Source organism: Loxodonta africana, chromosome 23 (genome assembly GCF_030014295.1).
Source record: "Loxodonta africana isolate mLoxAfr1 chromosome 23, mLoxAfr1.hap2, whole genome shotgun sequence".
Lineage (NCBI taxonomy): Eukaryota > Metazoa > Chordata > Mammalia > Proboscidea > Elephantidae > Loxodonta > Loxodonta africana.
The window spans coordinates 7,691,568-7,705,268 of NC_087364.1; the positions used below are offsets into that span (position 1 = coordinate 7,691,568).

At 38.3% G+C, this 13,701-nt stretch overlaps 1 protein-coding gene across 2 annotated transcripts in view; it reads left to right on the forward strand.

Moving 5' to 3' along the window:
- ARGLU1 (arginine and glutamate rich 1) overlaps positions 1–11,978 on the forward strand; it is a 32,177-nt gene extending 20,199 nt beyond the window's left edge. The window contains exon 4 of one of the 2 annotated variants that reach the window (XR_002786780.2): positions 9,461–9,514. Coding sequence is in view for 1 of the 2 variants with exons in the window: in XM_003413974.4 (XP_003414022.1) it covers positions 9,461–9,625 (165 nt within the window). In the remaining variant the exon portion in view is untranslated. Of the gene's footprint in view, positions 1–9,460 lie in introns of both variants that reach the window. The other variant, XM_003413974.4, reaches the window with a different exon arrangement.
- Positions 11,979–13,701: the final 1,723 nt, after the last annotated feature.

A 13,701-nucleotide genomic window follows, 5' to 3' on the forward strand; every position in this document is an offset into this window, starting at 1 on the left:
AGAGACTTGGTCCCAGTTAGCAGTATGGTAAGTTGGTTTAAGACTTCATGTCAGGCCTTAAGATGAGGGGCAACAATTAAAAAACACGCATTTTGGACATTAGTGTAGCGGCATTGTGTAGAATGGCTGGAAGAACAGAGACTGGAAACAAGGAAGCCACTGAAGGCCTATCAAAAGATGGGGGCTTGAATTGGTAAGGCGGCATTAGAAAGAGTATATGAAAAATTGATAAACATGGTGAGTGATAGAACACGTAGAGGAAGGAAGAGGAGAAAAAGGAGAAGGAAGAAAGACCTTTCTGGTGTAATCCTTCGTAATGAATTAACAAGCATCACCAGCCATTTGAGGAAAACTTCAGCTCACAAAAGGGAATGAAATACAGTGAAACCTTTAAGAGCTCAAACTCAACGAGACTGCCTTGTTTTTTCCGGGTCTTACAAGTGGTCTGCCTTTGACAGGTTTTACCATTTTTCTAATTGCTCATTTTAGTGGAAAATATTTGAATCTTCCTTCTCTGGCAGGTTTCCACCATACACAGGTTCTGGTTTTCACAGGTTTTACTGAGCTAGTAAAATCTTTCCAGCAGCATGTTAAACAGGTTATACACCGTGGCCAAGTAAAATTTATTCCAGGAATGCAAGGGTGGTTCATCATGAGAAAAGCAACGTAATAGAACAAAGGAAAAAAACACATGATCATCTCAAATCCCACACCCTTTCATGATAAAAATACTTGCTAGAAAGTTAGGAACAGAAGGAACTTTCTCAGCATGATAATGAGCAGCCCACAGTTAACATCTTAATGGTGAAAGATAGAAAGCCTTCCCCTTAAGAACAAGGCAAGGATGCCCGCTTTTCATAAGTGCTGCTCTCGTTATATTGAAGGTACTAGCCAGAGCAGTTAGGCCAGAAAAAGAATTAAATGGCATTCTAATTGGAAAGGAAGAAATAAAACTATCTCCATTCACAGATGATGTGATCCTTATAGGAGATCCCAGAGCCTGCAAGAAAGCTACTAAAACCGATACATGAATTCAGCAAAGTTGCAATATAAGATCAACACACAAAGATCAGCTGTGTTTTATACACCAGCAATGAACAATCTGAAAAGGGAATTAAGAAAATAACCCCATTTACAATAACATCTAAAAGAATAAAATGTGCTTAGAAGTAATTTAACCAAGTAGTAGGTTGAAAGACTTATACGCTGATAACTACAAAACATTGTTGAAAGAAGTTAAAGAAGACCTAAATAAGTGGAAAGACAGTGCCGTGTTTATGGATTGGAAGACAATATTGCTAAAATGGCAGTACTGCCCAAAGTGATGTACAGATTCAACGTAATCCCTACCATAATTCCAACAGCCTTCTTTTTTGCAGAAGAGGAAAGCTGACCTTCAAATTAATACGGAATTATAAGGGGCTCTGAGTAGCCAAAACAATTTTGAGAGAAGAAAAGGCTGAATGAATGACTCACCCTTCTGATCTCAAAACTTAGTACAAAGTTACTACTATGGTAATCAAAACAGTGTGTTACCTGGCTTAGGATAAACATTACAGACCAATGAGATAGAATTGTCAGAGATAAACCCACGTGTCTATAGCCAGTTGATTTTTCAACAGCAGTGCCAAGCCCATCTTATGGGGGAAAGAATAGTCTCTCAGCAATTGGTGCTGAGACAACTTGATTTCCACACCTGAAAGAAAAAAGCTGGACTCCTACCCCACCCTCACACCATATACAAAAATTAACTCCAATTAGATCAGTGGCATAAAGACAAGAGCTAAAATCCTAAAACTACAGGCATAAAGGTCATTTTCATGACATTGGATTTGGCAATGGATTCGTAGGCACAACACACCAAAAGCACAAATAGCAAAAGAAAAAAACAGATAAATTGGACTTCATCAAAATTAAAAACTTGTGGGTCAAAGAGATTACTGAGAAAAAGAATCTACAGAATGGGGGAAAATGTTTGCTGGTCATATATCTGGTAAAGGCTTAACCAGAATATCTTAAAAACTACTACAATTAACGACAAAAATCCCAATTAAAAATGGGCAAAGTATCTGAATAGGCATTTCTCCAGAGAAGACATACCAATGGCCCATTGAACATGAAAAGATGTTCAGCATCATCAGTCATTAGCAAAGTGCAAATCAAAACTGCAGTGAGACATTACCTCAGACCTGCTGTGGTGGCTCTCATCAGTTACTAAAAAACAAAAACAAGTGTAGGCAAGAATTTGAAGAAATTGAAACTCTGGTTCATTGCTGGTATGAATGTCAAGTGCTGCAGCTGCTGTGGAAAACAGCCATTGGGGGTCCCCAACTCATGGCTAGCCCATGAACGATGGAATGAAATGCTGCCCACGACTGGCTGCGGATCAAACCGTTGTGATTCATAGGGCTTTCGTTGGCGCTTTTTTTCAGAAGGCCTTTCTTCCTAGTCAACCCTGGTTTGCAAGCTCTGCTGAAACCTGCCCAGCATCAGAGCAGTACGCAAGCCTCCATTGATATGTGGGTGGTGGTTGAGCGTGAGTCCATTGCCTGGGAATCGAACCGGGGTGTCCCACATGGAAAGCAAGAATTTTACCACTGAACCACCACCTGGCAATTCCACTCCTGGGTTTTTACCCGGAAAGAATTGAAAACAGGGGCTTAAACAGATACTTTTACCCTAATATACGTAACAGCTTTATTCGCAGTAGCCAGAAGGTGAAAACAACCCAAGGGTCCGTCAACAGGCAAAATGTGATATGTAAACACAGGAGTGTTTTCAGCCATAGAAGTTCTGGTACATGCCTCAATGTGGATGACCCATGAGAATGTTACACCAGGCGAAGTAAAGCAGACTTCTGCAGAAGGGCACAGACTGTGAGAGTCCGCTTACATAGACTATCTAAAAAAAAAAAAAAAATTTTTTTTTTTTTTTTTTAGATAGTCAAATTCATGGAGACAGGAGGTAGAGGAGAGGCTGGCAGAGGCTGAGGGGAGGAGGGACGGGGGAGTTACCGATGAATGGGCCCAGAGTTTCCGTTGAGGGTAGTGACAAAGTTTTGGAAAAAGTGGTGATGGTTACCCAACTTGTGAACGTAATGTATACCATTGAAAAGTATTCTTAAAATGGTACATTTTGTATATTTTGTCATAGCCAATTTTTTTGTTTAATTAAAAAAGAGGAAGGAGGATGAATAATAAAGAGAACCAAAAGAACTGACCCTAAAGGAAAGAGGTAATTTAGGACACAGAAATTTTAAAAGGCGCACATTTAGTTGGGTGGTTTGGTTTTTGGTTAAATTTTAGAATGTGAACGATAAAGAAAATCCTGAAGGCATTACATTTGTCTTTTGGCAATATTATAGAGCATTCTTTCTAAAGTTCTGGGAGGCAGTGATTTGTGTACCCAATATCTCATACCAAGCTCAGCTCTTAATGGTTTCTTTTTGAAGCAGTTTTCTTCCTTTTAGATAATATGGAATCTCAGGAGATACTATCTAAAGTTGAAGTTTCAAAACCATATTTAAGGTTATAAAGGTAACAGAAAGAGGAATTAATAAATTGAGAGGGAAAAGGAGTAGGGAGAGTGGATGGCGCTCTGAATTCTCTTTTAGGTGGTGGCTAAGGATATTCCATAATGAAAGATGTGACACGTTATGTACCTTAAGTAGGTAACAGAATAATTACATTGCCATGGGGCAGAGAGAGCTCCCTGTATTTTATCCTGTTTGATTTTGAAGTTGTTTTTAATCTTGTGCATTTTTTAAATTTTATTAATGTAGTTTGCTTTGGGTTGAGACTAGTTGCAGAAAATTTCTTTTTAATATTCATTGTTTATCTAAAGTGGAACATCCCATTATATGAGTTACTAAGATGAGCCAAGGAACTAAAATTGCAAATGGTAAAGTGCGTCTTAAAAGGTTGTTAAGAATGGCAGAGATCCAAATTTCTTCTCTAAGTAGTGGCATGGTTTCTAATTGTTTTATTTTTCATTGTTTCCTATCATTCTCATAACCACTCCCAACAAGTATTTCTATCTTTGAGTGGTTTTTTCTTTGTAAAATTACATATATATTCCAAGTTGAGTTTAGTAGATTTCAGTATCCTTACCTGCCAAAGAGCAAGGCGGGGGGGAATGCTTTGAAAAGAGATTGTTTTTTTGTTGTTTCTAAGCGGTAAGCCCTCTGTGTAAGGTGATGGGGTAAATGGGTCTTTCACCTGTAACGGTATTTCGGTTTTGTCTTTATATTCTGTCTTGGCAGTCACTCTTTGGGATGGGTGGGGTGCAGGGCTGAAAACCACCTTCGTGAGACTGAGGAACAGGGTCCTGAGCATAACCACCAGGAGGGCCTGCCTTCATGGCCCTGGCGTTGTTGGCTTTCTTCCTAACCTCCATGTCTGTCCACCACATGACCCTGTGGTGAGTTTAGTGGTGTTCTTCTGTGCACAGAGAGACACTACCGTGGCAATAATGCTTTCTTTTGCATAACTTTAGAATAAAAGGGAGAGGGCAGAATAGTGCTGGACGGATACTCTCTGGCTAGTAGGGTTAGCAGGAAGGAAGCAGGGGATCCAAAACAGCGACTACAGAGGGAGGCTGGCGTTTAGAAAAAAGACAGCAAGTGAGAAGGTGTGTGGCCATACCACACTCGACAGGCAGATAAACAGGACAAATAACTATCAACTGAGAGCCACTATATTAATAGGAAAGATGATCCGTGTCTCTTGGACTAGGCTTTTTTTGTTTTTGCTTTTCCCAAGATGGAGTTGAATAACATTTATGTAAGTTTAAAGCTACAATGAACGAAATACAAGTATCTGTATGTAAAGGCAGGGTTTTCACCTGCTCCGTTCACTTCTTAAATCATTTTGTTACCGAGTACTTCTAATAGGCACTGTGTGGTTAGCGCTGGGGTAACACTGTTGAGCTATAGTCTCAGAGAAATTGCATTTCCCCTTCTGCACACGTAAACTTTATCACTTCTATATTTTAGACTTTAATAAAAATGAAACTTTCCCTGGTTCTTTACCCAATCTAATCTCAGTGCAATAGAATTGGTACTTTCTGTGTGTGAAGGAAGTTTGTCTCTGGGAAGGGCAGTCGTACTTTTCTAAGCCGTTTTAGATCAGATGAACCTTAAGCAGCCTTTTAAGACTCTTCGTCTTTGGCACCAGAAATAAGATTCTCCCATTTGAAAAGAGGTTATCTGAAAATATTTACTTGGGAACAAAGAGAAGGTGAATATATCTGGAAAGGCAAAGAATTACCTGGATTGGGAAGAGTATTAACATTTGTTGTTGACATATTAATATGGGTCTACAATTACAAGTAAGATATTTATATTATGAAATTAGTATCTGACTTCTCCTGTACATTTAAAGACTTAAAATATATATTCAGTAATGTCGACGGCGCTGGGTTTTTGAACGACCACTTATTATTGCTTTGGGCTCACAACTCTTTTCTGCTAATTGGGCACTTAGCAAGGGGGAGTGAAATCTGTCATTTACTTGAACTTAGTTTTAAATTTAAGCTTGGATGGTAGGAGGTGCCAAAGTAGACTTTGTTGCCTATGTCAGGGTTTTTACTTGGAGCAGCCTCTTTTCCTTCCCTCTCACCTTTCCTCTAAGCCTCAAAGCCAAGTGCAGCCCCCTTTATTTAATGTACCTTTCTAGGCTTGTCATATATTATTAATGGAATACTTTGAACTACTGGTTTGTCTAAAATGTCCTTTCTTGGCTTGATTTACGGGTGGGGGCGGGAGGGGGAGGTAAAGAGAAATGAACTTCCCGGGTTTTTCTCTCCATGCCGTTTTCCCGAGATGCTCCATGTCTTTCAAAGGAAACCCTTTATTTGCCTTTTAAGTCTAGTGGTATTTCTACATTTAATGCTTTAACTTAAAAAACCTTGTTTGTTTTTAATTCTTTGGTTAAGTAATGTGATCACATGGTTCAGATATTTCTTAGGAAATAAAACAGTAACGCCTCTGCATTTTTCCCCTGTTCTCCCAGTTCTTATCTCTATTTTCAGAACGTATACTGAGTTATGTTTTTTATTTTTTCAGGATTTTTTTAAATGTATATTCAGGCAGGCAAATACATATATATTCTTATTCTCCCCTTTTTGCTACAGTATATGGTATCTGGTACTTTGCTTTTCTCATTTAACAGTACAACTTGGAGGTTTTTCTATTTGAGTACATAGAGAGTTCCTGTTTTGGTTTTCCTTTTTTTTTTTTTTTAATAAAACAACTAGGCAGTATTCTGTTTTATAGATATTCCATAATTTCTTTAACCTGTCCCGTATTGGTGGATATTTGGGTTTTTTTCAGTCTTTCGTTTTTACAAATGGTGTTGCAATAGATAACCTTGTAAATATATCAATTCTACATGTGTCTAAGTATGTTTCTAGAATAAATTCTAGAAAATGAAATTGGCTGGGTAAAAGCATTATAAAGATGTAATTTTAGATAGATATTACCAAGTTCTTAGGAATTTTACTATTTTGCCATCCAACCAGCAGTACATGGGAGTGTCTTTTTCCTCTCAGACTAGCCAAGAGCCTATGCTGTTCACACTTTTGAATTTCTCTTAGTCTGGCAGGTGTAAAACATAGCATCTACGCAATTTTAATTAGATTTCTCTTAAGGATTGAGGCTCTGCTTTACGATATGTTTTCAAGATTCTTTTATGCTGAGTTAGAACCTTAAGGAAATGTGAGTCAGTGTTGGATATTGCTAAAGGCTTCCCAGATGATTTTAGTACATGGCACACACCCTTTGAAAAGCCATTACTGTGTCTTGATTCAGTGGCACCTACTAAGCTCTTATCCCAAATGTGTGATTATTAATTATGATTGTATAAAGTAATTGACATTAAGAAGAAAATAACTTTCTGTTATAGCTATCAGTGAAAGTCTTATGAAGAGGGTGGCAATGCAACATGGATTTTAATATACAGGTAGAATGTCAGTAGGAGGGAAGAATAGCATGAACAGAGGATAGAGGAGGCAGGGTAGAAAGAAAAAATAATTTGAGAGTAATAGAAATACTTTGGCACCAGATTATAGAAAGTGATAAATAGCATGCTAAGTTACAAAGTTAAGCCGTATTCATTGGACAGTTGAAATGATTGCATGTTTGAGGACAGGAAATAGTAGTGCTCAAAAACGATTAGCAGCATGGTATAGGATAGATTGAAGGACAGAGACCGGAAACGGGAATCATTTGAGGCCTACAAGAGATACGTGGCCCTGAACTGGCATGGTGGCAGTAGAAATGGAAAAGAAAGTCTAGAGGAGAGAGAATATAAAAGAAGAATTAACAAACTTGGTGACTACGTACGTCTTTGAACGTGTCAGAGCAAGAGGGAGAAGGCAAACACTAAGCTATAGAATTTAGGTGACCGTAAGAAAAGTAGGTGGGAAGACGTAGCAGTCTGCTTCCATAAAGATTACAGCCTTGGAAACCCTATAGGGCAGTTCTACTGTGTCCCATAGGGTCTCTGTGAGTCAGAATAGACTCGACGGTACCCAGCTACAGCAACGACGCAAAAAGTCAGGGAGTTTAAAAGTAGAACTGTTTATTTGGTGTCTTATAAAATGCTGGAACTGTTTATTTGGTGTCTTATAAAATGCTTGGCATTCACTCAATGGGTGTGTGTGTGTGTTTAAAGAAGGTAGAAAGGACTGGTAAGGTGGAAGAATTGAAATACTGAACATGTTCAATTTTGAAGTATCCCTAGGTGGTCGTCTCCCAGGTGGGATACCAGTAGACAGCTGGAAATATAGCTTAGGAGAAAAGATGTAGTTCAGCTCTCTGGATTTTCCATCTTGTGGGAATATAAAGAGCTAGAGATACTGAAATTACCTTTTCTACCTCAGTTACCTATCAGATTCCCACTATTTTTAATTCTGATCTTGATTATCTCTGGTCTTATTTGATGATAATGGATTTGCCCTTCCACCCATCTTCTAAGGCTTTTAGTCTACCCCCACACTGCTGTCTTAGAGTAAAACAAAGATTTTATTTGAATCTTTATTTAAAGATTGTTGGGTTTTTCTTCCCTTTTTGTTGTCCACAAGATAAAATCTAAACTTTTTGTGTTGCTTGCCAAGGTCCATTACCTTTCCCACCTTCTTTCATAAGCCTGTAATCCAGTCACATGGAATTACTGTTCCTTGAACCAAAAAATATTGGAGACAAGCAGAATTGATCAGGTCGAGAACCTTAGAGTGTTAGAGAATATGTGGGAAGAGAGAGAACTGTAAAAAGACTATGTGAACATGAGAATGAATAAAGTGAAAGGTCACTACATTTGTTTGTGTTTGACCATCTAGAAAGTAATTTCAGTAGAATCATGGGCATGGAAGCAACAACTTCTTAAAGTTTGACTTTTGGAAACAGGAAGGCAGCTCATAGGATGAAGTGATCAAGGTCAAATGAAGGGGAGAGTGGGGCCAATTCAGTGATAACGGGTTGAAAAGGCAAGAGTAAGAATAGGGTTTCTCACCCTTGGCACTGTTGAGATTTGGGGCTGGATGAATCTTAGCTATGGGAGGCTGTACTGTGCATTGTAGGATGTCCAGTGATGTCCCTGTATTCTTCCTAGTGGATGCCATTAGCAACCTCCCCCCCCCCCCCAGCCCCATCCACCCCTCTCGCCCTGTTATGACAGCTAAAATCATCTCTACACATTGCCGAATTGAGGAAGTGGGCATGGTATCTTTGGAAGGCAGGAAGAAGAGGGAGAGGCCTGAAGGAGGAGCTCCTAAGAATGGCCTGAATTTTCTGGTAAAGAGAGGAAATCACCTGTGGAGAATGCGGGAAGGAAGTCGGTTGCTAGAGGCTGAAGTAGATGAAAGTACTAAGGGAGTTAATTGTATCAGTGTCCATTTGAAATGAGATAGCCCGTCAGAGGGCTTCCTAATTTTTTCTGTGCAGGGAAAGAGATCTTGGGTGATTCTTGATTATGTGTGGTCATTACAGTGCAGCCCTAATGGGCTTTTCCTAAGCTTTTAGTCCCTTCTAATTATACATACAGTGTGCTAGATGACATACTCTGAATAAACCCATACCTTGTTGATAATTGTGTTCTCTGCATGTGCTGAAGGTATAGATACAGACAGGTAATACAACAAAAGTTACACTGATCTCAAAGTTATGGACATTGCTTTCTGTTTTTAAAATGTATATATCCTTTTCCTACAGTATACTCATTTTCTGTGAAGACCAAAATGCAGAAAATGTGTAGGAACAATGAAAATAAATGGTTTTTGCCTAATTTCTTCAATTTTGAGAGACTTTGATACTTTTGTTTACTGTGTGACCTTCAGCAATTTAAAGAAATGTGCTATATTGTATTTCATATTTTGATTGTAAGTTACAACCTGATTTCTCAAATATTACTAGTAGAAGACACGGAATTCATAGAAAGGTCTGATTTTTACTTTTATCTTCCAGGCTGAAGAACAATTGAGAATTGTCGAAGAACAAAGAAAGATTCATGAGGAAAGGATGAAACTAGAACAAGAGCGACAACGTCAACAAAAGGAAGAACAAAAAATTATCCTGGGCAAGGGGAAGTCCAGGCCAAAACTGTCCTTCTCATTAAAAACCCAGGATTAAATTTCAAACTCTGAACTTTTTACAAAAAAAAAAAAAAATGGAAAAACTTTGTATGGTAGCTTCATGTTGAAGTGGTTTTTTTTGTTTTGTTTTTTGTTATTTTAATTTGGAAAATATGGAAAATTAGCTTGTTCTAATAGGGGCTATGCTCTGCAATTCCTTTTCCCCCTTAATTTCCATTAAGTCAAATCCTTATCAGATCGTCGTCATCTTCTGAAGAGTGAGGTATTTTCACCTGTTTGGATTCTGTATTAGTGGTCTGAAGAAGAGCAGATCACTGTGTGTAAACTACAGATGGTCTGATAAGGTTTTTACTGGCTCACTGACTTCAGAGTTATACTCTGTTTATTACACCATAATGCTGGTTTTGCTGACTTTTTGTTTTTTTATATATTTATAAAAAAAGGAAAAGTTGGTAATTGCATTGGAAAATTCCCAGGGTATTACTGGACCTGTGTGGTGTATTTTGAACCCAGTGTCCTTGTGACACGGTTGCTCCTGATACAGGTAAGGAAACAGTTGGTCACCTCGATGCAGGATCTGTATACACAGTTCAGCATTGTCTCTGTTCAGTTTGCTTTTATTTCATTGACAAAATCAAACCAGCATTCCCCATTGTGTAAATAAATGATTTTGCTGAATAAAGTCAAAGTCTTAAATTCATATGTTTAAGCAATTTTTTTTAAAGTTCTGTTAAGTCTTAAAAGAGGGTGGTTTCCTTTTTGATGGTCAGCAATTGAGAAGTCTTAGAACTCTGCTCTGTTTCCTCTCTTCTGGTTTATACTTTTAACATAGGGTTTATATGTACATTAAATATACTTGTGAATTAGAATTTAATGGCTATTTTTACAAATACTCCTTTATGCTGATAAAGCAATTATGACAGCAGTATTACCTTTAAGACAGACTAACAGCACCCAGAGAAGAAGAGTTAAATCCTCAAACCTGTGCCTCTGTGTTAGGATTTATAAGTATTACACCATAAATGATGCTTAGTAAAGAGTAGAAAAAAATGCTTCTAAAAATTTACAGACTCTTAGATTATTTTCAGGGTAGGCCGTCAGAAAGAGCTTTGTGCTTTTAAAGAAGGCTAACCTAGTCAAATCGTCTTCAGTATAGGGTACTTGCACGTTTATTTTGGGGATAGGCACATTTAAACTTTTTACAAGGGTTTGCATGTGGTATTTTATGGATGAATTTTTCTTTTTATACACTAGAATCTGCTTCATTTATCCTCTCGTGTGTTTAAATCTGCTGGTATCAAAACATTATTTAAGGAAAGGATGTGGATATAGAAGTGCTACCAGAGATGATAAACATGTCCTCAGAGTGGAGAAAATGTTTCCCGGTATTTTTGAGACATCAGTTTGGCTGATCAGTCTTTAAAATTGAGAACAAGTTAATGAGATGACTAACTGGTAGATGATTTTGTGTGTGCATGCTAGGAAAAAATGCTGTCGCTTTAGTTTGAGCTCTTCAGTGAGTCCTGTAGTAAGGAACAAAATGATCAGTTTAAGTATCTTTAAAGATAGAATTTTAAATAAGCATGAACTGTAGTGACAACTGGCTTTTAGTAAACATGATGTCTATTACTCTAAAATCAAACCTTCACTTTATTTTCCTAAAGAGTATAAGTGGTCTATAAATCTTTTTTATCTCTAAATATAAGTTAGCTCTAATTATTTCATGATTCTTAACTTTTTTTTTTTAATGTAACTTTTTTGGTGCAGATTCATTATTCTGAAGTTCTGTATTCAAATTTTGAAAAATGTTTATTTAAAAATTGTTTTGCTATACGTATTTTCTAAACATTGTATCTAAAAAAAGTAGCCTGGACTTAAAATGTCTGAAATCAGCTTGTGTATGCCTTTTAATTTTTTTAATTTTCGTACTTCCACATACGGTGTCAAACCACAGAAGTTGCATAGTGACATTGCAGCATCTACTTGAAGATTGACTGCAGATACTGAAATTGTTCCTGTGCTTGGGAACTGACTGCTCTTCTCCGCCAGGCTGCAGGAAGAGGGTGTAATTGTTCATGTACACCCCAGTCTTTTTTTTCTGTGCTGCAACAATGTGTAGTAATTGGTTTTCTTTCCTTTGTTTCCACTGCCTTTGTGTACATACTATAAAAGTTCAAATTCTATCCCAGTTTGTTAGCAGTTGAGATGTTCCCTAATTTATTAAATATGCCTTTATTCATAATTTGTTTTTTTAGATTACTCTTAATGCATTATAGAAGTAATTCTAATGACTGTTTATTTTTACTACAGTACTTAAAATATGTAGTCATTGCCATTTATATTGTGGAGTTTGCAGAATTACCAGTTGTATAAACTAAACCTTTAAATTAGCTTGGTGTGAGGACTCTTTACTGCTTGCACACAGGGGAAAGGATTTGTAGTTTGAAGATTTATCACTTGCATTTTCTTTATGAGGATGTAGCAAATTCAGCTCTCTTCTTACCTACTTAATCATTTTGTTGTGCTAGTGTACGTCCACAGCTTTTTTGTATTGCCACCCTTCCTTAGATAAGAATTTTCTGTGGCTTTGTATTTAATTCTCTGAAGTAAAACAAGCATGGAGTCCTGACTGACTGGACTCTATGTACAGTTTCTGACGCCTCATCTTACACTGAAGATGCTCAGTTTGTCAGTAATTTTCTTGGAAGCTGTCAACTAGACTTTCTGCTTTTAGTTTCTTTTTTTCCCCTCCTTTACACCCGGAACCTCCTATCGATTTTGCATCACTAGCCATGAGAAATTCTGAAGACGTGATTATCTTAATTTCTGAGGTTCCGAATGCTCCCTTTCCCCAAGAGTCTCATGAACACTGGAGAACTGGAGTGCTCAGAGCAGTTCCACAAACCAAACCATTGGCCGCAGAGTCTGTCCCGGCTTAGGGCCACCCTGTGTTTCTGAGAAGAACCGCACTCCCTAGGATTTTCAGTGACCTTCTGGAAGTGGATCACTGCTAGGCCTTCTGAGAGCCTCTGGCCAGGTTCAAGCCGTTTGTGCCACTGAGGAGCCTCCCTTAAGCTGTAAAAAGACCTAAATCATCACTGAAGATTAAAAAGGGGCAGGAGGAGGAGGGTAGTTGGTCTAGAAATCTAGGGTTGGTGCTGAAGCCCAAGCAATAGGCCCTACTTCTTGGAATTGCCTTTTTATAGTGGTGGTGATTCCTGCACTTTTGCCTTTATTATTACTAGCATTTTTTTTCTTTTTTAAACATTGTCCATGATGGAGGACCAATGGTGCAGTAACAGAAGATCTTTGCTAATACACTGCACCACCCGTTTTGTGGTGAACTTGCCGTTTGTTTAAGGTGATCAGATTGCACTGCCTGAGAGCACTGGGTGGTATGGGCTAGGGAACAGTGGGAGGGGAACGCTCAGGACCGTTTGTGTGTGCGTGTGTGTGTGTGTGTGTGTAGTAGCCTAGTCTCTGCTCTCCAAGTTATTTCCTCAGAACTTTGATTTTACGAAGTAATACAAATCAGAAGGCTTTTATATCTGTCTGCAAATTCAGTTGTGTGATATGTGCGTTGCACAGAAGTTACTGGATTTTTAAATCAAACACTTCATTGGCAGTCACTTTGGGAAAGAAGATTGCTATTTTTCCAAGCCTCCAGGGCTTGGTCAGAGGATGTTGCAATTTTAGTTCATGACCAAACCCGCTGCTGTCAAGTCGATTCGGACTCATAGTGACCCTGTAGGACAGACTAGAACTGCTCCACGGGATTTCCAAGGAGTGCCCGGTGGATCTGAACTGAACTTGTAGCTGGCAGCCGAGCTCTTAACCACTGTACCATCAGGGTTTCCTTCTGTGTCTAAAGCTAGTAAATTAAAACTTAGTATCTTCAGGTGACTCGGTTTCAGAATCACTTGGGGGGGGGGGGCGTGTGTGTGTGTGTTTTCCAAGATTGGTACAACCGTCAGTTACTAACCCTGGGTTATTAGGATAAGAATAAAATGGGTTTGTTCTCTATACCTTTGGATGGTTTTTCCCTTCCTCATTTTCTAGGCTTTCACTTCAGATGAAACAAATGACAAAATAAGGAATTAGCAAAGGATACAT